The 20,524-nt window shown below is 55.7% G+C and overlaps 1 protein-coding gene across 2 annotated transcripts; it reads left to right on the forward strand.

The window, feature by feature from the left end:
• Positions 1 to 1,912: 1,912 nt before the first annotated feature.
• Positions 1,913 to 18,891, forward strand: ENTPD6 (ectonucleoside triphosphate diphosphohydrolase 6). 2 transcript variants are annotated; one of them, XM_052650502.1, is made up of 15 exons: positions 1,913 to 2,066; positions 3,375 to 3,465; positions 6,067 to 6,389; positions 7,957 to 8,033; positions 8,977 to 9,120; positions 10,001 to 10,076; positions 10,753 to 10,788; positions 11,460 to 11,548; positions 12,337 to 12,416; positions 12,998 to 13,062; positions 14,418 to 14,519; positions 16,550 to 16,690; positions 17,489 to 17,545; positions 18,458 to 18,570; positions 18,664 to 18,891. In XM_052650502.1, exons 3-15 carry the CDS (start codon positions 6,098 to 6,100, stop codon positions 18,760 to 18,762), a joined length of 1,371 nt encoding a protein of 456 aa, XP_052506462.1. In that variant the 5' UTR covers positions 1,913 to 2,066; positions 3,375 to 3,465; positions 6,067 to 6,097; the 3' UTR covers positions 18,763 to 18,891. The 2 variants fall into 2 exon arrangements, with proteins under 2 accessions (XP_052506462.1, XP_052506463.1); XM_052650503.1 differs by lacking the exons at positions 1,913 to 2,066; positions 6,067 to 6,389 and having other exon boundaries at positions 3,451 to 3,465.
• The last annotated feature ends 1,633 nt before the right edge of the window (positions 18,892 to 20,524 follow it).

Below are 20,524 nucleotides of genomic sequence, written 5' to 3' on the forward strand. Positions count from 1 at the left end.
TGGTTGTATGTGAGAAAGAATGCTGTACAACTGGACTGCGAAGATCCAAAGGTTTGAAAGAACTCCAGTAGTGAAAAGACGGGGAAACCCATGCTTCCATATACTACCGTGGGCAGGCCAATTAGTACTATGTGTAATGAGTAATTCAGACATGCATTGTGCTAAGTTCCTTCAGTCGTGTCCGACTCTTTGAGACGCTATGGACCATAGCCTGCCAGGCTCCTCTGTCTATGAGATTCTCCAGGCAAGAATACTGGAGTGGGTTGCCATGCCCTCCTCCAGGGGATCTTCCCAACCCAGGGAGTGAACCTGTATCTCTTAGTCTCCTGCATTGGCAAGCAGGTTCTTTATCACTAGCACCACCTGGGAAGCCCAATTTAGCCATATGGATCCAATATTTTAAAAAAGGCAAAAGACACATCCTCTACCATTATAATTTCTCTTCTGGGCATTTCCCCCACAGATATACCCACACATGTGCACAGAGATAGTCCTTGGGATCCTGTAGCATTAATCATGACAGCAAACTCATGGAACAAGGGACGGTGCTGATTAAGTGTTGCCTGAACAATTCAGATCTCCTGGCTTGGCCTGTGTTGGGTGGCTGAGAGTGAATATTTTCTGACCCGAGAAGGAACCATGAGACTGAAAGAGAAAGCAGCAATTTTATAGAGCAATGACGAAGTTATTGTGGGTGACATACACAGGCATTCGAAGCTGCACTCTTTGCTGCCGAATGGGTACCGGGGAACTGAAAGGGACCAAAGCTAAAAATAGAATCTGACTGTGGGGAGAAATAGTGTTACTGATGGCAACCAGAGGTTCTTTCTCCCCTGAGGAGGAGGGTCTCAGTGACCTTTAACCATCTACACAAAAGGCACTCTTCCAGTGTTCACAGCAGTTGAAGGCCTGGCAAAACGTTGATGGGAACTTATCTGGCTGGCGTTCATTCCTTGTGAGCGGGCTAAAGTTCAGTCACCCAGAACAGGGAAGCAGTAGCACTGTGAGCCCAAGGTGGAGCTGATCAAACAGAGTCAGTGTTCAGCCACACAACCTGGTAAATGAAGCCAGTGTCCCACCAGGTGCTGGCAGTGAGCAAACGCGGCCCCCTGCCCAGGCCTGGTCTTAGTACTTTTGTCCCTACATCCCACCTGTCAGCACCCACTCACTTTCAACTGCCCATGTCTCAACAACAAACTCAGGAAGACCCCGGGATTCAGGAACCACCAAGGTTCTCCCAGGACCAGGTCCGCAAGGGGCGCACTGACACCCCATTGGCCGGGTGCCGTCTGTCACATGTGCACATCCACAGTAAGAGAGGCTGGAAGGCCGGCCCCACTGTGGCCAGGAGAGGAGACGGGTCGAGGGGACACGTGGGCAGCCCTGCCAGCAGGACCTTGAGGAAACAGGGCTGCGTGAACGACTGCCCTGCCCAGGAGCAAGGAACCCGGGCCGCTTCCAGGAATAGACAAGAACATGGGGGTCAGGAATAGGAGAGCCTTGGTGACACTGCCTGGCCTGTTGTAATGGCATTTTCTACTGTGAATTACCTTAGGGGAAAAGAGGGACTTTAGATGTCGTGGGGGGGAACCCGAGAAAAATCAAAACTTGCACAGCTGGTTAGGGTTGTGAGACTGCAGGGTGACTCCGGCCAAGCACGACGCAGGCCTGTTCCGCCGTGCTGCGAAGGACAGCCAGGAGCTGGAGCCACACAACCGAGACCCCGCCACCCAGGACTACACCAGCCCGGACCACGGCGCCTGCGCACTAAGCCACCCCGCCACCCCGCCACCCCCCCCCCCGCGCGCGCGCGCGCGCGCGCCTCCACTCTGCGCCTGCGCACTGGGCCGCCCCGCCCCCCGCCGTTACGCTGCGCCTGCGCACTGGGCTGACGCGGGGCACACGTGGGCGGGGCCGAGGCACCCGGGTCCACTGCCCGCGGACCCGAGGGGTGGAGGCCACGCTGACACCGGTGGGGCAGGACCGCGGGGAAGCGGCCTCGGAGGCCTGCGAACTCCCCGAGGACCGGCACTCCCCTCTGCGAGTGGGGCGCAGGGCGCTGAAGGGTAAGCGGCGGGTTCCGCCGGCCCCGGGGTGCGGATGCCTGTGCGCGCCCCCCGCACCGGGCACTGTGCCCTTCGCCCCGGGGGACGGGGCCGATCGGGGGCCTCCGGGGCGTAGACCCGGCGCCCGGCAACTCCCTTCTCCGGGCGGCAGCGCCTGGGGGTGGCCTCAGGGTCACTGGCACCCCGGGCTCCGCTGATGTCTGGGGGGTGCAGTCTGTGTTCTGGCACGGGGGTGGACAAGACCGTCCGCGTGTCCACCCTGGGGAGCCCGGAGCCTGCCGCCTCATTCATTAAGCCGGCGTCGCCGACCCGCTCCCAGGCCGGGCGCAGAAGACCGGACAGGGGCAGGGGAGGAAAGCCTGTTGACACCTACCAGGAGGATTCGTGTTTGGTTATGCGCTTTAATTTTTGGATAGGTTTTCAGTATCTGCGGCAGTCATTTGCGCGCACGGTCCTTTGGGGGACTTTACCCTTGAAGAAACTGGCCTACAGATCTAAACTGGATAGAGCTCGTATTTCGCGAGCCGACCTGCCTGTCCCCAGCTCCTAGAAAGCTTGCCCGGGGGATGGGGTGGGACATCACTGCCGCTGCTCCACACTGAAACTCTCCTCTCTGACCCAGGACACGGGGATGCAGCCCCAACCTACTCCCGTAGCCAACTGGGAGCCCGGTTAGCTCAGTCAAATTCTGTTTGCCTTTGTGCAGTTAGATCCTGCCACACCACCAGCGAGTCCTCATTCCCCACCGCCTTGCCTTAACAGCTGTTGTTCTAGACTCTCCTTTAAAGAGTAAAACTGAATGAAAATTATTTTCTTTGGTGATCCTCTGAGGTGTTGGTAGTGTCACCGAAATGTGACCCGCCCCTCCTGCAGCTGTCTTAGCTCTGGACAAACCCCTTACCCCAAGGAATGAAACTGGCTTTAGACTCGGGCCTCAGGGACATGGCTATTCCTGGCTCAGCCCCCCTCAGAGTTATTTTCTGTTTGACCTCTGTTTATACCACCCTGAACTTGGTGTGTAACTTGAATGATTGTGCTCAGTCATGTCTGACCCTTTGCGACCCCATGGTCTGCAGCCCACCAGGATCCTCTGTCCATGGGGTTTTTCCAGGCAAGAACACTGAAGTAGGTTGCCATTTCCTCCTCCAGAGGATCTTCCCCACCCAGAGATCATCGAACCCCATCTCCTGCATTGACAGGTGGATTCTTTACCACTGAGCCACCTGGGAGGCCCCCTGTAACTTTAATGATTGTGTGTATGTAATTTCAAGTGTTTTCTGGTTGTCTGAAGTAGTCTTATATTCACAGGGAAAGGAAAGTGATGAATGAAGCACGTTTGATTTGGATTCAGAAGCCTGAAACTCCTCGGCTTTGCCGTGTGCCAACCGTGTGATCCCAGGCAAGTCCGTTTACAGACTCTTCTGGGCATTGGTCCTGTTGTATGAAAGTCAGTCATCATGTGGTATATAGGTGCCTGCAGTGTGGGCTCTGGTGACAGGATATATTCCTAGTGTGTTTAAAGTGGTGTTTTTTAAATGGGTAGACAAATTAAGAGCAGCCTTTGCCTCAAAATGTAATATTCTACCTGTTAATCTGATTATGTGTATTATGGCTCTCAGGCTAACATAGGACATGATGAAATTTGCTCATAAACAATAAAGCAGTAAAATCAGCTCATAAACAATAAAACAGCTCAGTAAATTAATTATCCCTAGGACATGCTCTCTGCATACAGAGAAAAATAATAATTTCTGGACCTAGCCTGACCATGTAGGGAAAAGAAAGCTCCCCTGCCCAACCTGAAGGAGGAACTGATGATGGAAGCATCACATCTACTTAAGAAAGACCAGGAAGTTCTCCGCCTTCCCACTTTTCCTTTGATTAGAAAACTGTAGCCCAGTAAGTTCTCAGGGCTTTGCATTTCTCACCCACCCGCTTATAAGCTTCACAAATTGCATTCTAATAAGTCCCTTCTTATCTTTAAAATAAAAAAAAAACTGATTATGTAAAAGGATTCTATAAAACACTTTCAGAGTTGTAAGATGTTAGTTTTGCTTTTGTGTCCTTGCTAACCATCCTTGGAAATAGCTGCTGTAGAGCTTTCTCTATAAGTACTTTTTTTCAGAGATCACTTAGCCATAGGAAACTTTGGGTTACTGTAACCTAAAAATAGGAAGCCTCTAAAAGGGCCTGTTCCTGAGGGGAGCTGGCTGCCCGGGGATGGCTGCTCAAGCACCAACCGCAAACCTGGCATCTCTCACAAGGCTCAGTTCTGTGTCCAACTGAAGTCCTGCCATCATTTCAAACTCCACATGTGGGAAACCTGGTCACTGCCATCTCCTGCCCAAACATTACCATCTCAGATGGCCATCACCTGGGTCCTGAAGCATCCTCCACGCCTCCCAGCGAATTGCTGCATCATCAGCTAACCTTCACCCGCAGGTGCTGGCTGAGCAGCTGCTGGTTTCTGGGCTTGTGTGGTCGGGAAATCAGGATGAGTGAGCTGGTCCCTGCTTGCATAGAGGCCCGTTCTCACCAGAGGGCAGGGATGCACAAAAGAACCGCAGCTTGCTGGAGAGTAGGAGGGGAGAGCACCGAGGAGCCCGGAACCCAGCTGCAGAAGCTCAGGGAGGGGGTGTGCTGTCTCCCCTCCATCCCCAGGCCTCCGGGCAGCACCCCCCAACAGGGGCACAGGAACCCCTAAGGTTTGGGCCATGCTTCAGGGGCCACAGGCATCCAGGTGTGGCTGAAGGACTAGATCCCCTACTGTTCTGTCTGTCCTCCCCCAGACAGCCTGGGGGTGTCGTGAGTCCACCCAAGACTTCCCCCTGCTGTCCAGGCCTGGCCTCCCGCCCCCTCCCTGGCAAGTGCAGTCATGCTGTGCTCCAGCCCTCCTCCCCCACTGTCTTTTGTGTCCTGAGCACTGAGCCCCATCACTTACAGGTGCGACCAGCTCCCCGACCAGGGGCTTGCCCACGGCCACGTATCCTGCTTCCCACCCAGCCAACACTGCTGTCTTCCCTCCCCTGGGGTGTCCACTCCACCTCCCACAACCGGCAGTGAAGGTGGACAGATGGTGGACTCCCTGAGGACAGGGGGAGCCCAGACAAGGAGGCACCTCCCTTTTCATCCTCTGAGCCTCTGGTTCCTGCCTGGTGCCTCCATTGAGCAAAGGCCTCCATTTTGAGGTGCGCTGAACCAAAAATAGTAGGGCCAAATCAATTTATTTTGTGAAGGGCTTTGAAAGCACATGGCGTGATTTCCTTCTCGGCAGGAACATGCGTGTGAATGAAAGGAGGTATCTGCTATGAAACGCCCAGAACGAGCTGTTTCTCTGATGTTGTATGGCTCTGCAGTCCCCAGGGGACCAGAGTTTAAGTCCCAGAGTTTAAGAGTGAAAGTAAATTATCAACGTGGGAGGAAAAGTGAGACTGGGGAGAATGAACTGGATATATGTCTGTTCCCTATATGAAAGGTCCAGGGACACCGTGTACACTTGGCATTTAAAACAGAACCAAGTCTAGAGCCGTCTGCCTGGACCAGCCCCTGGAGGGCACCATGGGGCTGGGGCCTGTGGCCCTGGTCAGCACCAGCAGGACCAACGGTCTTGGACAGGTTGTCTAGTCTCTACACATCTCAGTTCTTCTTCTGTTCCGTGGGGATTCCACCTTCCAGAATCATTCTGAGAAGCAAATGAAGCTTCTGATTCCACAGGAAAAATGCAGATCTGCGGGGCGGTTGGGGGGGATTAATATTTGATTATTATTTATTTGGCTGCATCAGGTCTTAGTTGCAGCATGTGGGATCGAGTCCCCTGACCAGGGATTGAACCTGGGCCCCCCACATTGGGAGCGCAGAGTCTTAGCCACTGGACCACGAGGGAAGTCCCTGTGGAAAGAATTGTGGTTGAACAGATTTTGTCCCTGAACACAGGAATTTCCCACTGGCCCTGGAACCTCACAGCCTAGCGTGTTTTTCCTGCTCCTCTCCCTCCCACCAGCTGCTCTAGTACCATCTTCCACACACGAGAAATGAGAAAAATACCAAACAATGGGAACTTGAGGATGACGAAGGTGGCGTACCCGCTGGGGCTGTTCGTGTGCCTGTTCATCTATGTCGCCTACATCAAGTGGCACTGGGCCTCCGCCACCCAGGCCTTTCTTGGCATCCCTGAGGCGGCCACGGGGGCCCGGAGGGGCCAGCAGGCCCACAATCTGCCAGGGGTGGCCACCCACGGACCTGAGGTCTCCTATGGCATCATGTTTGACGCGGGCAGCACCGGCACCCGTGTGCACGTCTTCCAGTTCAGCCAGCAGCCTGGAGGTACTGAGCAGAAAGCCCCGACCACACCCCCTGCCCTCCATCTTACCGCAGAGCATGGCCCTCGGGGTGGACAGGACTTCTGCCCGGGACTCCCCGGGGAGCTTGTCGACAGGGCTGGTTCTCAGGAGCCCCAATGTCCTCACTCGCACTAGTGTCTGGTGACCAGCTAAGGGCAGCTGAGATCTCAGAGGGTATGGGTGTCCTTTCCCCTCCCAGCATCTCCGGTGGGTTGGGTGGCTGGGACCATGACTTAAGGCCAGAAGTCACATGGGATGAGTTCAAGGCAGCTGGTAGCGCCAGGTTCAGGCCAGTGGGAGCCACGAGTTCAGGAAAGTCAGGTACATGAGCAAAGACACGGAGCTGCCCACTGGGGCCAGGCAGCTACAGGGTGCCCGATGGCCATGGCCCCACTAAAGGGGGAACTGTGGCCATCGCCCCATGGGCCTGCTTCCCAGCTCGGGACTGGGGAGGGATGAGGGTGGAGCTGGGCGTCTTCACCCCTTGGCTTCTCCCATGGGGAGACCCCCAGTGTTGCCCAGTTCCCCCCCACCCCTTGGGGAGTCAGTCCCCACATCTGGGGGTCCCTCTTCTCTGCTTCTGTGCTGACCCTTCTGCGTTTTTAGCTGAGCTGGAGGCACTGGGCGCCTTCAGGAGGCCCCTCCAAGGCTCTTGTGACACATTTTTCCACTTTTCATGTGCTTTATTTTTAAACTTGTTAACAATAGTTAAATGTTTATATGCTGGACTTTGCCTACCTCCAGAATTGATTTGAAGCTAAGTTTAAGGCAACACGTGTCAACAGATAACCCTTTAGTTGCCATGTTCCAGTGTAGTTTCTTTGTAGAGATGTCCTTACAAAAAGTTTGTCCCTGACCTTCCTCGTGTCTGTATTTTGACAACATTGCTCTGCCTCATCGTGCCTAGGAATACTCTCCCCTGATGTAAGCACGTGAGCCCAGGCCCCAAATAATTTAAGACACTGAATTTTTTAAAAAGAAGAATGAAATATTCTTTAGAACCTGTAATGTGTCCATGCTAGAATCAAGAAAGTTATTTTACATTTCTAGTTTAAAATCATTTGCCCTGCTCCTCTGCTTGTTGAATCAGCAAGAATTAACTGTGTTAAACTTTAACCACTTTAAGTGGATAGGCTTTTTATATGTAAATTATGTGTCAGAAAAGTTGATTTGGGGGATTCCTTGGCTGTCCAGTGGTTAAGCATGCATTGGACTCCATGCTTCCAATGCAGGGGACAGGGGTTCAATCCCTGGTTGGGGAACTAAGATCCCTCATGCCTCATAGTGTGGCCTAAGTAAATAAATAAGGTTCATTTTTTTCTAAGAGGAAAAGCTCTAGCCGAAACATTAACAGTATAGTATTATAGTATAGTAAACATTATAGTAGTCCTCATGTACCCAGACTAAAGAGGCAGAGTTTAGACAAGAAACAGTGAAGGTCTGTTTTCAGATGTCTGCCTTAAAAGTGTGGCTCATCATAGTTGTAGAGATTCCTGTATTTGTGTTTATATTCACACTTGTATTTTGTATAAAATATGATTTTCCCTTAGAAACTCCCACCTTGACCCATGAAACCTTCAAAGCACTGAAGCCAGGTCTTTCTGCTTATGCTGATGATGTTGAAAAGGTAACAGTTTTCTCTCATGTCTCTTTGCTCATCAAGTTTGTCTTCTGTAGCCTTATTAAAGTGACCCCCTTCCTCTCAGATGCAGTGTGGTCCTCCCAGGGCAGCATCTCTGCAGTGCTGACCTGGGATGCTCCACAGCCTAGGGGGTCTATAGAGGACACTGGTACCCATGGGAGGCGCCGCCATATATACACCACACCATCTACATTGCACATGTGTACACAACCACATACATATCACACACACCATATACGCACACAATGACACCACACGTACAATCACACCATATATACAGCCACACACACCATACACATACACACAACCACACAGCACCCCACAGGTGTATTTACACAGACATATACACACATACACACACACATACACAACCACACACTACCCCACACGTGTATACACACACCACACATGTATACATACATGCACACAACACCATACAGACACCACATCATATATATAGCCACACACCATACATATATACATATACACACAACCACACACCACCCCACACGTGTATATACACAGACACACGTGCACACACACACACGCACACACACACACACACACACACGGGCCCTGGCCCAGTGTGTGGCGCTCAGCATACCAGCAGGTGCAGGTGAATCTTTGCTGTTGCTCTTCGTGGGTTTTAGGGCCATAAGGGATCCTAGAGTTCTCTCACGGTGTGCTGAGGCCTTGCAGCTCACCTGACACTGCCCAAGGTGGCCGGGCTGCGCATGTAGAACCCTGGTCCACTCCGCTGCCACAGGTCCGCCCCATGCCCCCGCCAGCACCACTTGAGTCACTGTTTCTGCCAATTTGTAAAATCAGGAAAAATATACATTTACAGATGTATAAAACCTAAAGGGTGGGGAGCAACGGTGACCACGCTGCGGGTGGACCAACCCTGCTTTACCCACCGTGTCCACAGAGCGCCCCGGGGATCCAGGAGCTACTGGACGTGGCCAAACAGGACATCCCCTTTGACTTCTGGAAGGCCACCCCCTTGGTCCTCAAGGCCACAGCTGGTCTGCGCCTGCTGCCAGGAGAGAAGGCTCAGAAGTTGCTGCGGAAGGTGAGTGCCTCCGCTTCCCCCAAAGGCTGGCTGATGATAGCTGAGACCGTGCAGCACCCGTCCACGTCCGGGCAGGCCCCTGGAGAGGGTCTCACAGGAAGGAAGCGTGTCGACACGCCCGCAGTGTCACCTCAGGTGGGGGCTTGTGGATGCATGACGCTTTCTTCCTCAAGATGTTCAAAGCCATTCATGTTTTCTAGAATGAACCTGTTTTATAAAAGGACCAAATTTGTGTGAAAAATACTGTTTGAAGGGCTTCCTTCCATCCAAGGACTTGCTGTGTGTCTGAGGCAGTGGGACCTGAATTCTTGACCTTTTGGCTCAAGCTGGTCACGCTCACAGGAAGCAGAGGTCCCTCTCTTGGTCTGACGCTCAGCGGGACAGCTCAGGAGACTGTTGGCCTGTGCCCAGGCGCTACACCTCCTGAAGGTGGCCCTGGAGCCTGTCTTTGACAGGTGCTTGTAGCAGTCTTAACCATCAGGAGTCAGGGAAAGTGTTCTCAGCAAAATGGTCCTGCTCCGAGCTGTTTCTGCACCTGCCAGCTGCTAAATGACGTTGTTGCAGGCCTGTCAAAGTCCCTTTATAGAAACTACCTTCATGTGCTCAAGTCAGACTGCGGGACACAAGCGCAGACATACTGAGGTTTCTGTATATCTATCATGGCTAAAACATGGAGAAGGAGCCAGCTGCTCCCGGCCTCCACCTCCCCTGTGCCAGGCCATCCCCTGGGTATGTGCCCACCAGTCTGCATGGGGGCCCAGAGCTGGGATCTGCCCCATGGGGCTTCCCGCCCTTCCTGTCCTGTCCTAACGCAGGGCAGTGACTGGGGACTAGGAGTTTAGATTCTTAAGGTTAAAGACGCGTCTCTCTTTACATTTAGGTGAAAGAAGTGTTTGAGGCTTCGCCATTCCTCGTGGGGGACGACTGTGTTTCCATCATGAACGGGACTGACGAGGGTAATTACCGAAAGTGCCGCGAGGCCATCCCTCAAGGCAGGCTGCATGCAGCACTGCCGTCAGCATCTCGCTGGGGGAGCCTTCCCGGGCCAGAGGCACAGACACCGAAGTAACAGCCCTGCCCCACCCACCATCCACAGTCTGGCCATCTCAGAGCCTCCTTCTTGGGGCCAGTGTTAGATTCTCCTCGTGACTGGCTGCCAGCCTGGCACAGATCGCAGTCCTGAAAACAAATCCTCTCTTCTAAGAACATTTAGAGAGAATCCCCAGTTGCTGTGTGAGTACATTGCTGTTGCCTTGATTCCAAGAGCATCGCTTAATGTTCCTTACCAGCCCCGACTCTAAATGTGACCTTAAGAGTTTGTGTGGGTGGAAGGAAAGAACATTTGGTTCTCGTCCCTCCCCTTCTGAAAAGAGCAGTCGATAAAGAGTGAGAGCACAGGATGGGACGCTTGGCCAAGCATTCCAGCTTGTAGTGTGGTGTCTTCTAGAGCAGGCTGCCAGAAGCCACTGTTGGCTCTGAGTGATGCCCGTTCCCATAGCTGATCCAGAGGCTGAGAGTAGTGGGGAAGTGGTCTCCTTGTGTCCCTGAAATCCGAAAGTCGCCATGAGCCCCCGGTGCTGTAATTACAGCCTCTCAGGTGATTCAGATGCCCTTTGTGACCCTGTCCTGCAGGTGTTTCTGCGTGGATCACCGTGAACTTCTTAACAGGTGGGTTCCCTTCATCACAGAGCCCACTATTCACAGACCCTGGTCTTGAGAGCAGGAGCCTCATTTTTGCTCTTGAAAATAACCCCCCAGGGTTTTGCAGTGTTACTGACCCCAGGACAGGGTGGGTCCCGAGTTTGTGGATGCAGGTACTGGGGGTGGTTGTGGCCTGCGGCAGCATGATCCTCATTCCTGAGAAAAGCCCTGAGTTACCCCAGTCAATGTTGAACGTGAGGCAAGCGCTGATCAACTTGTAATTGAAGTCCCGCTGGAGAAAGACCAGGGACCAGGAACATAGGTCCTTGGAAACAGGAGTCATTTTTCTCAGATGACTCTGCGGATGTGGGTTTTTGTCCCTCGGTTGTAATTATGGACAAGCCCAGCATGTCTGACACTGGACGAGAGGAAAGTTGCCTGAAGGCTCTGCCACCCGGGAGTGGAGAGCCGTGCCAGTGGGGAGGTCCAGAGCCCAGGTGAAAGCTCAGATGAAGGCCCCGCCAGGCAGCTGCTCTTCGTGCCCTCCCCCAAACGTGTGGAGATTTTTAAGTGGCTGCAGCCTCTGTTGTCTTCTTTCCATGGAAGGGCCTAGCTTCTGACTTCCCCCACCCTTTTTTTTTTTGCTATTCTGTTTATTAACTGTCATTGCCATGTGGATTTTACTTCCGGTGCTGCAGGCAGCCTGAAGACCCCCGGGAGGGGCAGCGTGGGCATGCTGGACCTAGGCGGGGGGTCGACCCAGATCACCTTCCTCCCAAGACTAGAGGTAACCAGCCCCCACCCCCAAGGCCGCCTGGCCTGTAGGGGAGCCACAGTCCCCTGGAAGCCCGTGAGCTCAGCTTCCTTCCTGAGGGTCATCACACACAGTGAATTCTGCTTAGTTTGATTTTAATTCTGCCTAGAAAAAAAACCTAGGAATTTGCTCTTTGCTGGGATGGTAAACTATTAGCAGATACTATCTGGAGCCCTTTGGGCAGAGAGCATGGGGTGGGTTCCTCCCTGCCCCTCAAGGGTTTCCAGGGAGGGGCCATCAGTCTGACTCACATGGGACAGGGTCACAGTCCTTTTCAGGATGGACACATTTCCAGTTAAGATCACATGGTGTTTTTAAAAATTACTTTCCTCATCCACCACTTTTTAATTTTTGTTTGTTTGTTTGTTTTAATGGAAGAGCCTAAAGTATACTCAGAACTGTTCTGGTTGGGCCATACTTCTCAGAATGGATAAATATTACTCAGAAAGAGGACTTCCCTAGCCGTCCAGTGGTTAAGACTTCACGCTTCCACTGCAGGGGACGAGGGTTCCATCCCTGGTGAAGGAGCTGAGATCCCACGTGCCATGCAACACACCCCCGCCCACAACCCCCCCCAACAAAGGAGAAATCCAAGTGCTTCATTGCTTGGTCTAAGCTGTTTCATGGCTTGTGATCTGATGAAAATCTAATTGAATACCATCTGTGCCTATCCCTGTTCTTTCAAATGAATTGAGGGAGGTGGGGGACAGTTTTCTAGAAAGGCCAGCAGGAAAGGAGCGCTAATCCTGTGTTCTTCCCAGGGCACCCTTCAAACCTCGCCGCCCAGCTTCCTCACGTCCCTCCAGGTGTTTAACAGGACCTACAGGCTCTACTCCTACAGGTGCGTCCTCAGGATTGAGGGTGGACAGGGGCTCAGCTTACCATTGCAGGCCTCCCCTGGGGAGCGACCAGAGCGCTGTCCGCAGACTCAATCCCCAGACCCTGCCGTGGACCCCCTGTGGCCTCCCCCTCCCCCTGTGGGCACCCCCCCCTTCCCTTTTCCTCTTAAAATTGAGCTGCCGTATTTCTTCTTTTGTATGTATTCTGTTCTGCTTCGGAAAAGGCTTTTGGGGAAGTGGGGAAGAGCCTGTGGATTGTGCAGGGGTTTTCTGGGTCGTCTTCTTGCCACTGGCACCTTGAGTAGCTTCTTCCCACAAGGCCTGTCCGCACCATAAAGGTGGAGGCCTGCCTGTCACTCTCCGCAGTGTCCACAGCTCCTGGTTGAGCTCTGCCGAGGAAGGGTCTTGGCTTGTTGAGCCAAGGAGCTCCTGGGAGAAGCGGGAGGCCGCTGCCCCGCCCAGCCTTGGCCCCCCCCGCCACCGCCACCTTGCACACGTCCAGTGGGCGTGTCCACTGGATGTGTGCAAGGCGGCACCTGGGCCTCCGGGCGGCCTCTCCTCACCAGGGCAACTCTCTCCACAGCTACCTGGGGCTTGGCTTGATGTCGGCGAGACTGGCGGTACTGGGAGGCGAGGAGGGGAAGCCTGGTGAGTGGGGTGCAGTGCCCAGAGCCCTTCTGGCCAGCAGGATTTGGGAGCCTCCAAGAGTGTGCCCGTAGACCTTGTTGGGGGCCCCTGAGGACCTCCCCAGTTACTTTTTAAAGAAAGATGGCTAATGAAGTGATTTCTGAATCACTAAGGGAGAGTGTCTTAGGAACCTAAGAAACAGACACCATCAGCATCGGCTTGTTTATAAGGATTTACCATGGGGCAGCTCCTGAGAACATGCCCTGCGTTCTCCTGCATGGAGGGAACTTGGAATGGGCTTGACCTTCCTCCAGGTATGGCGTTTGGGAACAAAGCCTGTGTCTGCTTCCAGGCCCTCTCCATGCCGTCCCATCCTGATGCACTTGGCTCAGACAAGCCAGACATTGCCAGCAGGCACTTGAGCTCCTGGGATATTTAGGGAACCGTGTACCCAAGGCAGGCCGGGGCCCTGCTCTGAGGCCACCTCAGCCTGTCCCCCCAGAGGCCTTGGTCAGATGTGCACAAGCCCACACGTGTTCCCCTTGAATCCTCTTCCACACACATCCTGCTTCAGCTCCTTTATTTCAGATCCTGCTGTTTAAACTTCTAACAGTGTCCCCTTTGTTGCAAACCAAAACCGTGTCCGTGTCTCACAAACACCTGCAGCCTCGTTCTAGTCTAGAAAACATCCGTTAGTCAGCGGAGGATGGCAGACACCCACTCGCCCGTCTGCACCAGCCTCGGGGTCCTGTCCCTCCTGCACCACCCCCTTCAGAGCAGCAGGGGAGCCATGTTTCTCCCCAGAGTGTGCTGGCAGCTCCTGCCTTGTGAGCTGTCGTCACTCAGCAGACCACGCACCAGACTGAGCAGATGCAGACAACAGTCTTTTCTATCTCCTGCCTTCACAGGCAGTGGCACCCCTGCTGGGGTCCCTGGGGTCCTGTGGGGGCCATTCCGCTGGTGCGGGAGGGCCCAGACCAGAATCAGCCAAGGACGGGGCGCACTCAGCGGGAGGCCAGCAGGTGTGTCCCCAAGGGCTGGGGCCCTGGAGGCCAGCCACCACCCTTCCTCTGCCGGTCATGGGCCCATCGGCACAGGCTCCTGGTGAGCAGGCACCCGCAACGGGTCCTGGCCCCACCCCCCACTCCATCACCTGGAATCTCAAAGCCCCTCCTTGGTGGTGAGCTGGGAGTGGTTCTGCTGGGGTTTCTGCCCCACTGCCACTGACCTGGGGCGCTCCTAGAGGTCCAGCCTCACAGCAGGAAGGGAGCGTGTTCCCTTGACCCTGTGAGGCCCTCAGTGCCGTGGGCTGCCCTCCGTGGGACTTGTCTTGGCTCCGCCGCGGTCAGTGCTCTTCACCTCCTCTATTCTTTCAGCTGAGGATGGACAAGAGCTGGTCAGCCCCTGTCTGTCTGCTGGTTTCAGAGGAGAGTGGACGCATGCTGAAGTGACGTACAGGATTGCAGGACAGGAGGCAGGTATGGCATGGAGGCGGGCAGCTTGGGAGGGTCGATGGCAGGCCCTTACCCCCCCCAGCACCTGAGAGAAGCGGGGGGCCTGTCCAGCCTCCTTCAGACTGGTCGATACTTGCCTGTGAGATAAGACTCGGCTCTGGAGCTCCTGCCTCCCGCAGGCTCCCTGGACGGGCCTCCCTGTCTGCCGCCAGATGCTCCTCCAGAGGCCAGGTTTCACAGCAGGCCTCCAGTGTGGAAGGGCCTGGACATCCGCCAGCATCTAGCTGACAGCCAGGCCCTGCTGTGAACCATGCCACCCCAGCCCGTGCTCCAGCAAGGATGGGAGAGGGCAAGGAGCCCCTGACCTGTCTCACCCATAGCGCCCCATTGCTCTGTGCTCTGAGTTTCTTCTGAAAAGGTTACTGAGATACCGTGTCCAACCTGGACATGCCACTGATGGGACTGTTTGCACAGACAGCACTTCTGACCTCAAATGTGGGGTATTCCCCTCACCATCCAGCTTTCTGCCTCCAGTGGGTATCCTGTGATTCAGCTCAGTTCTGACACTGACTTACAGAGTCAGGGCAGAGACCCTGAGTCCCACTCCTCAGAGACCCCTTGCAAGTACTTGGCCTCCGTTCCTCTGACCAACCTGTTACAAATCAGGGGTTCCCACAACCCCATCCTCAAATCCAGTAATTTGCTGGCAGGGATCACAGAACTCTGGGAAACACATTCCTGTTGCTGGTTCCTTCTAAAGGACACAGCTGGGAAACAAATGGGAGAGAGGCACAAGGCAGGCGTGTGGGGAGGGTGCCTGGAGCCCCCTGCCTAAGGATACTCCCCCCCATACACACACGTCTCCAACCCAGAAGTTCTCTGAGCCCCTTCGTGAAGGCATTTTACAAGGCTTCTTTCAGAGGGACTGATCAACTCAGTGGCCGGTGGTGACTGACTCAGTCCCCAGCCCTCTGCCCATGCCCTCCAGGGGGCGCTGAACGTCCCAATCCTCTAACCACCAGCCCCCATCCTGAAGCCCTCAAGGGTCCCACTGGGAGTCACCTCATTAGCACAAAATTAGGGCTTATTGAGAACAACAGGACACCCCTCTCACCCTCACCACTCAGGGCCTTAACAAGCCTTTACAAGCTCTGTGTCAGGGACCAAGGACAGAGAGCAAATTCCTATTTTTTCTTATCCGGCAATAAACAGGAGGGGACTGGGAAGGGGGGTCGTGGTTTAAGGACAAGCAGGTAAGGCCTCATAGCTCGAAGAGACGAGACGTGACGAGCTGGGCAATGAGCTCCAAGCTGTGGGGGCAGCTCACCAAAGGCCCTGAGCTGGCTGCTGCATTTAAGGAGCAAGGAGGAGGCGGTGTGAGGGTCAGAGCAGGGAGAAGGCAGGGAAATGAGATCCAGAGGGCGAGGGAGAGGCTTCGGGGGCCATGGGGAAGCTGGACGGAGCTGCTGTCAGCCGTGGAGCAGGGCTGGGACGAGATCCCTGGACGGAGCTGCCGTCAGCCGTGGAGCAGGGCTGGGACGAGATCCCTGGACGGAGCTGCCGTCAGCCGTGGAGCAGGGCTGGGACGAGATCAGAAACGGGCCTGGGCACGCGCTGTGGGCCATCCGTGCCCACTAAGCCAGTCTGTGTTGGTCGCACTTCTGAGCAAGTGCCACGACCAGTCCCATGCGCTTGGCAAGCTGCCTCTGAGGCCCAGCCCCTCCTCTGTGACAGGAGGGGCTGCAGGCCCCACCCCGGTGGCTGGTGAGATGGGCGAGATGCTGCACACTCGAGCTGAGCCCGGGGCAGGCAGGGTGAGCGTGGGGTGGACCCACGGGGCTGTGTCAGGGCAGCGCCAGGAGCCCAGTGTGAGGCTGCTGGCCTTCCAGCTCAGGGCCACCCTCCGGCCACCTTTGTGCTCACAGTTCTCCCCTTGACCTGGCCGCAGTGTGTGGCCCCTGAAAGGTTGCTGGTGAGCACCCCCAGGTCGTGGCCACCTTGGGCCGTGTGGTCAGAGCCCCCTGACTGCCAAATCTGCTTTCCCTTCGCCCCAGCGGGGAGCCTCTACCAGCTGTGCGCCCGCCGAGTGTCCGAGATCCTCCGAAACAAAGTGCACAGGACAGAGGAAGTGAAGGACGTGGAATTCTATGCCTTTTCCTACTATTACGACCTTGCCACAAACGTGGGCCTCATAGGTAAGGGTGGAGCCAGGTTTGCTATGTAGGGGCCTGGGGTGTGGGACCTCGGGCAGAGGGCCCGCCAGTCACATCAGGGTGGTGGGAGGGCAGGGACCTGTCGTGAGTAGAGAGTACTAGGCCCCTCTTTTATAAATAATTCAGTTCTCTGAGCCGCTTAATGCAGGAAGGCTTCCTGGCTGTTAGTTCATTCTCTCACTTGTGATTCTCAAACCCTCAGCTGCTGGCACCCACTCCTCAGACCACCCTCAGGAGCTTATGTGTGTTACCCTGACCCCTTCCCGACCTGTGAGTGCCATCAGGGCAGAAGACAGCATTGGGAGTCTAGGACCGGTGCTCGTCAGACCCAGTAAAAAGTCTCAAGAGGGTCATGAGGTCACTTCACTGGGTCAGGACTGGAAACGTCTTTTGATGAGATAGATTAAGGGTATCAGAATGTTGTCCCTGGTGAGGATGAAACATTAGTGTGGATAGAAAATTGCCCTGGAAAGATAGAGGCCATCAGGTTGGCTATGCTGTTAGGTCTTACGTGGACGACGGCCAGCAGGACGAGGCTGGGATAGGGGAAGGTGACCCCTCACCTGGGCCCAGGTCCCTCTTTCTTGGGCATCCTAGCAGCTGCCCTGCCTGCAGGCTCCCCTCAGCTGGAGCCAGGGCACCTCGTCCTTATTCTTTGATGCCCAGACATGCAGCCATCCACCTCTGGACCTCTCCCCCAGTGTGCATGGGCCCTGGGGCCTCAGTGCCGTCTCTGCTCCGCAGCCCTGGTGCCAATGGGGCGCTTGGTCTCATCCACAGATGCGGAGAAGGGAGGCAGCCTTGTCGTTGAGGACTTTGAGATAGCGGCCAAGTATGGTGAGTACCCTGGAGGCAGGACACCATCCCCGGCTCAAGGGAGGCCCTGGTCCCGGAATTTCTCTTCGGCTCCTGCCTGTTGCCCAGACAAGCCTTCAGGGGTGTGAGCATGTGAGGGGCCACCGAGCTAGCTGGACCCCAGCCCACCACACCTTGTGTAACCTGAGCGATGGGAGCGAGGGTTTTACTCTTGGGGTGTGAGGCATGGACTCCCCTGATTTCACTTTTTCTGACTCTGTTTAGCTAGGGTAACCTCAAGCCCACAAAGTGTCCCAGCAGATTCACAGTTGCCAGGGACCCCTGCACAGCAGAGCCCAGAAAGGAAGACCAAGATCCGATCCCTGTGGTGTGGCTCGGGGCTAGTTGGCCACCCTTCCCTCCTCAATCCCCACCGGCAGATGTGCAGGCCGCTTGTAGCAGTTCTGCCCTGAGTCCCTTTCCCAGTTGTAGGTCCAAGGAGTTAAACTCTGTATTTCTCCATCAAACGACCTCCTTCCCCTCGCCCTGCCCCCAGAAAGGCTTCTTTTCCATCGTTCTCCTCACTTCTGGGTTTGTCTCCTGGACACCAGTGGGAGAAGGCTCTGACCAGAGGCTGTGGGTGGTTTGTCTGTCCTCCTCATGAAGAGGGGTGGGTTGCTCTCTCTCACCAGCTTTGAAGGCATTTCCAGTCCTCAGGAGGCTGGGGTCCACACCCAGGAGAGGTGGCTGGGGTCATGGGGTGGAGACAGAGCCAGGGTGGGTGGTGGACCCTGGGTTGACCTCAAGTCCCTGCTGGTGCTGGGCTCTGACCAGCAGGGAGGCCCCGGCAGCAGCAAGCAGCACGCAGCACAGGGCCTGGGGGGTGGTGCCCTGCATGGGTGGAGCTGGGCAGCCTGGGCCCATGCCCCCACCCAGGAGCCGTGTGCCCCACAGTGTGCCGGACGGCGGAGACCCGGCCGCCACCCAGCCCCTTCCTGTGCCTGGACCTCACCTACGTCAGCTCGCTGCTCCAGGAGCTTGGCTTCCCAGGGGACAAAGTGCTGAAGGTAGGGACCCTGGGGGTGCTCCCTCCCTGCCCCTCAAGAGCACGTGTGTGCCTTCCCCACACATGTGCTCCTCTCCCTACTTGTCTCTTCAAGCTGACCCGGAAGATCGACAATGTGGAGACCAGCTGGGCTCTGGGCGCCACTTTTCATTACATCGACTCCCTGAGCAGACACAAGAGCCCCACCTCGTAGCCACTGAGTTGCCGGCCGTCCCCGCAGAAGCACAGGCTCTGCGAGAGCAGGCCCCTTTAGGCCCCCTGACTTGTGGGATGGGGGCCACGGCACCAGCCGGGACCCTCCTCCCCACGGCCGCACACACCAGCCCCTGGGTGCGCTGGAACGCAGCCCAGGCTTTGGCTCCAGGTGGACAGTGTCCAGACAGGGCAGGGGGCGCAGGCTGAGGCCAGGGCGGCCCCGCTGCCATCCACACTGTCCCGTCTCAGGCCTGGGGTGGGTGCGACATGCATCCCGTGACAGGCGTCTTGTTTTGTGCTGCTCTCCAGCAGGCATCCCCCCAAGCCAGTGGGCCTGGTGTCCCCGGGGGTGTGGACTGGGACGTCATCCAGAAGCCGCGTCCTCAGGGGGCTCAGGCTCAGCTGCCAGGTTGGCACTGAGCATGGGGTGGGGGCTGGAGGGGATGCCTCTCCATGTCCCACCTGCCCGGGCTCCTCGAGGGGCCTGAATGTGAGTGTGCGCTGCTGTGAAGAGTGTGTGTGTGTCTGTGTGGTGCCAAGCACTCGCACAGAATCTGTGTCCTGAGCGGTGTGTGTGTGTGTGTGTGTCTGAATGTGAGTGTGCGCTGCTGTGAAGAGTGTGTGTGTGTCTATGTGTGACGTCTGTGTGGTGCCAAGCACTTGCGCAGAATCTGTGTCCTGAGCCATGCGTGTGTGTGTGTGTGTGTGTGTGTGTGAGAGAGTGACGTCTGTGTGGTGCCGAGTGCTCGCACAGAAGCTGTGTGCTGAGCCCAATGGATGTATCGCTGCCTGAGCCGTTGGCCGCCAAGCAGCGTCCACCCGGCCACAGCTCCGGATCCACCCTCTGGCGGCCGAACCCTCACAGGGTGCTGGCCGAGCCAGGCACAGGGCTCTGTCGGCCCCAGGCCCACAGCTGCTCCTGTGGTGAATGTACAGTTCTTGAAATAAGCTGAACCTCATGTGTTCCACTTGAAATAAAGGGTTTTCCAGGGTTTCTGCTCCTCTGATTCCTCTTGGTGAGCATCAGCACTGTCCCTCCACCCCCAGCGCCCACATTGGGCACCTGATGTTCCCGTTCACCGAAGCTGAAACAAAAACCTGCCCCCATGGGTGATGCATGATGGCAGGATTAAAGTCCTGGCAGTGCCTCTTGGGGAGACAGCAGCAGCAGGACACACAGAGGCCCCACTGGGCACTCCTGGTGTCTGCTGTCCGCGGTGGGCCTGTGGAGGTCAAGGCTTTTCTGGGGTCCAGCAATCAGAGCTCCCTCTGGACTGTGACATCTGTGGGCTCATCACTTCCAGGGCCAAGTGGTCTGGAGCAGGCACTGACCTCCAGCTACAGTGTGTCTTGTGAGGATCTGGTTTTAATCAAGGACCAGCAGAAGGGGGTCACAGCCCGGACAAAGACAGACCAACCCTCTTAGGGCTGCAGGGGTCCAGAGTGGTGTCACTGCTGCATAAGCCCACATGTCAGGCCTTCAGGGACAGAGCCCCGACCTCTGAGTGGAAACGATCAGGAGACAGGTGTGAAACCTGAGAAGACCTGAGTCTGCAGGCCAGACACAGGGAGTCTGCACCCTCCCCTGGGGGCCTGACTAGGTGAGGGGGGTCACCACATCCCCAACTCCAGAGGGCTGAGGGCAGGCCATCAGGACACAGACGCTGAGAACTGGAGCCAACTGCCCTCTACCCAGGGGTTCCCCGAAGTGTCAACCTTGAGATGGGAGACAGAGCTCTGCATATGGACATGGCAGGAAA

This window comes from Budorcas taxicolor, chromosome 13 (assembly GCF_023091745.1).
Source record: "Budorcas taxicolor isolate Tak-1 chromosome 13, Takin1.1, whole genome shotgun sequence".
Taxonomy (NCBI): domain Eukaryota; kingdom Metazoa; phylum Chordata; class Mammalia; order Artiodactyla; family Bovidae; genus Budorcas; species Budorcas taxicolor.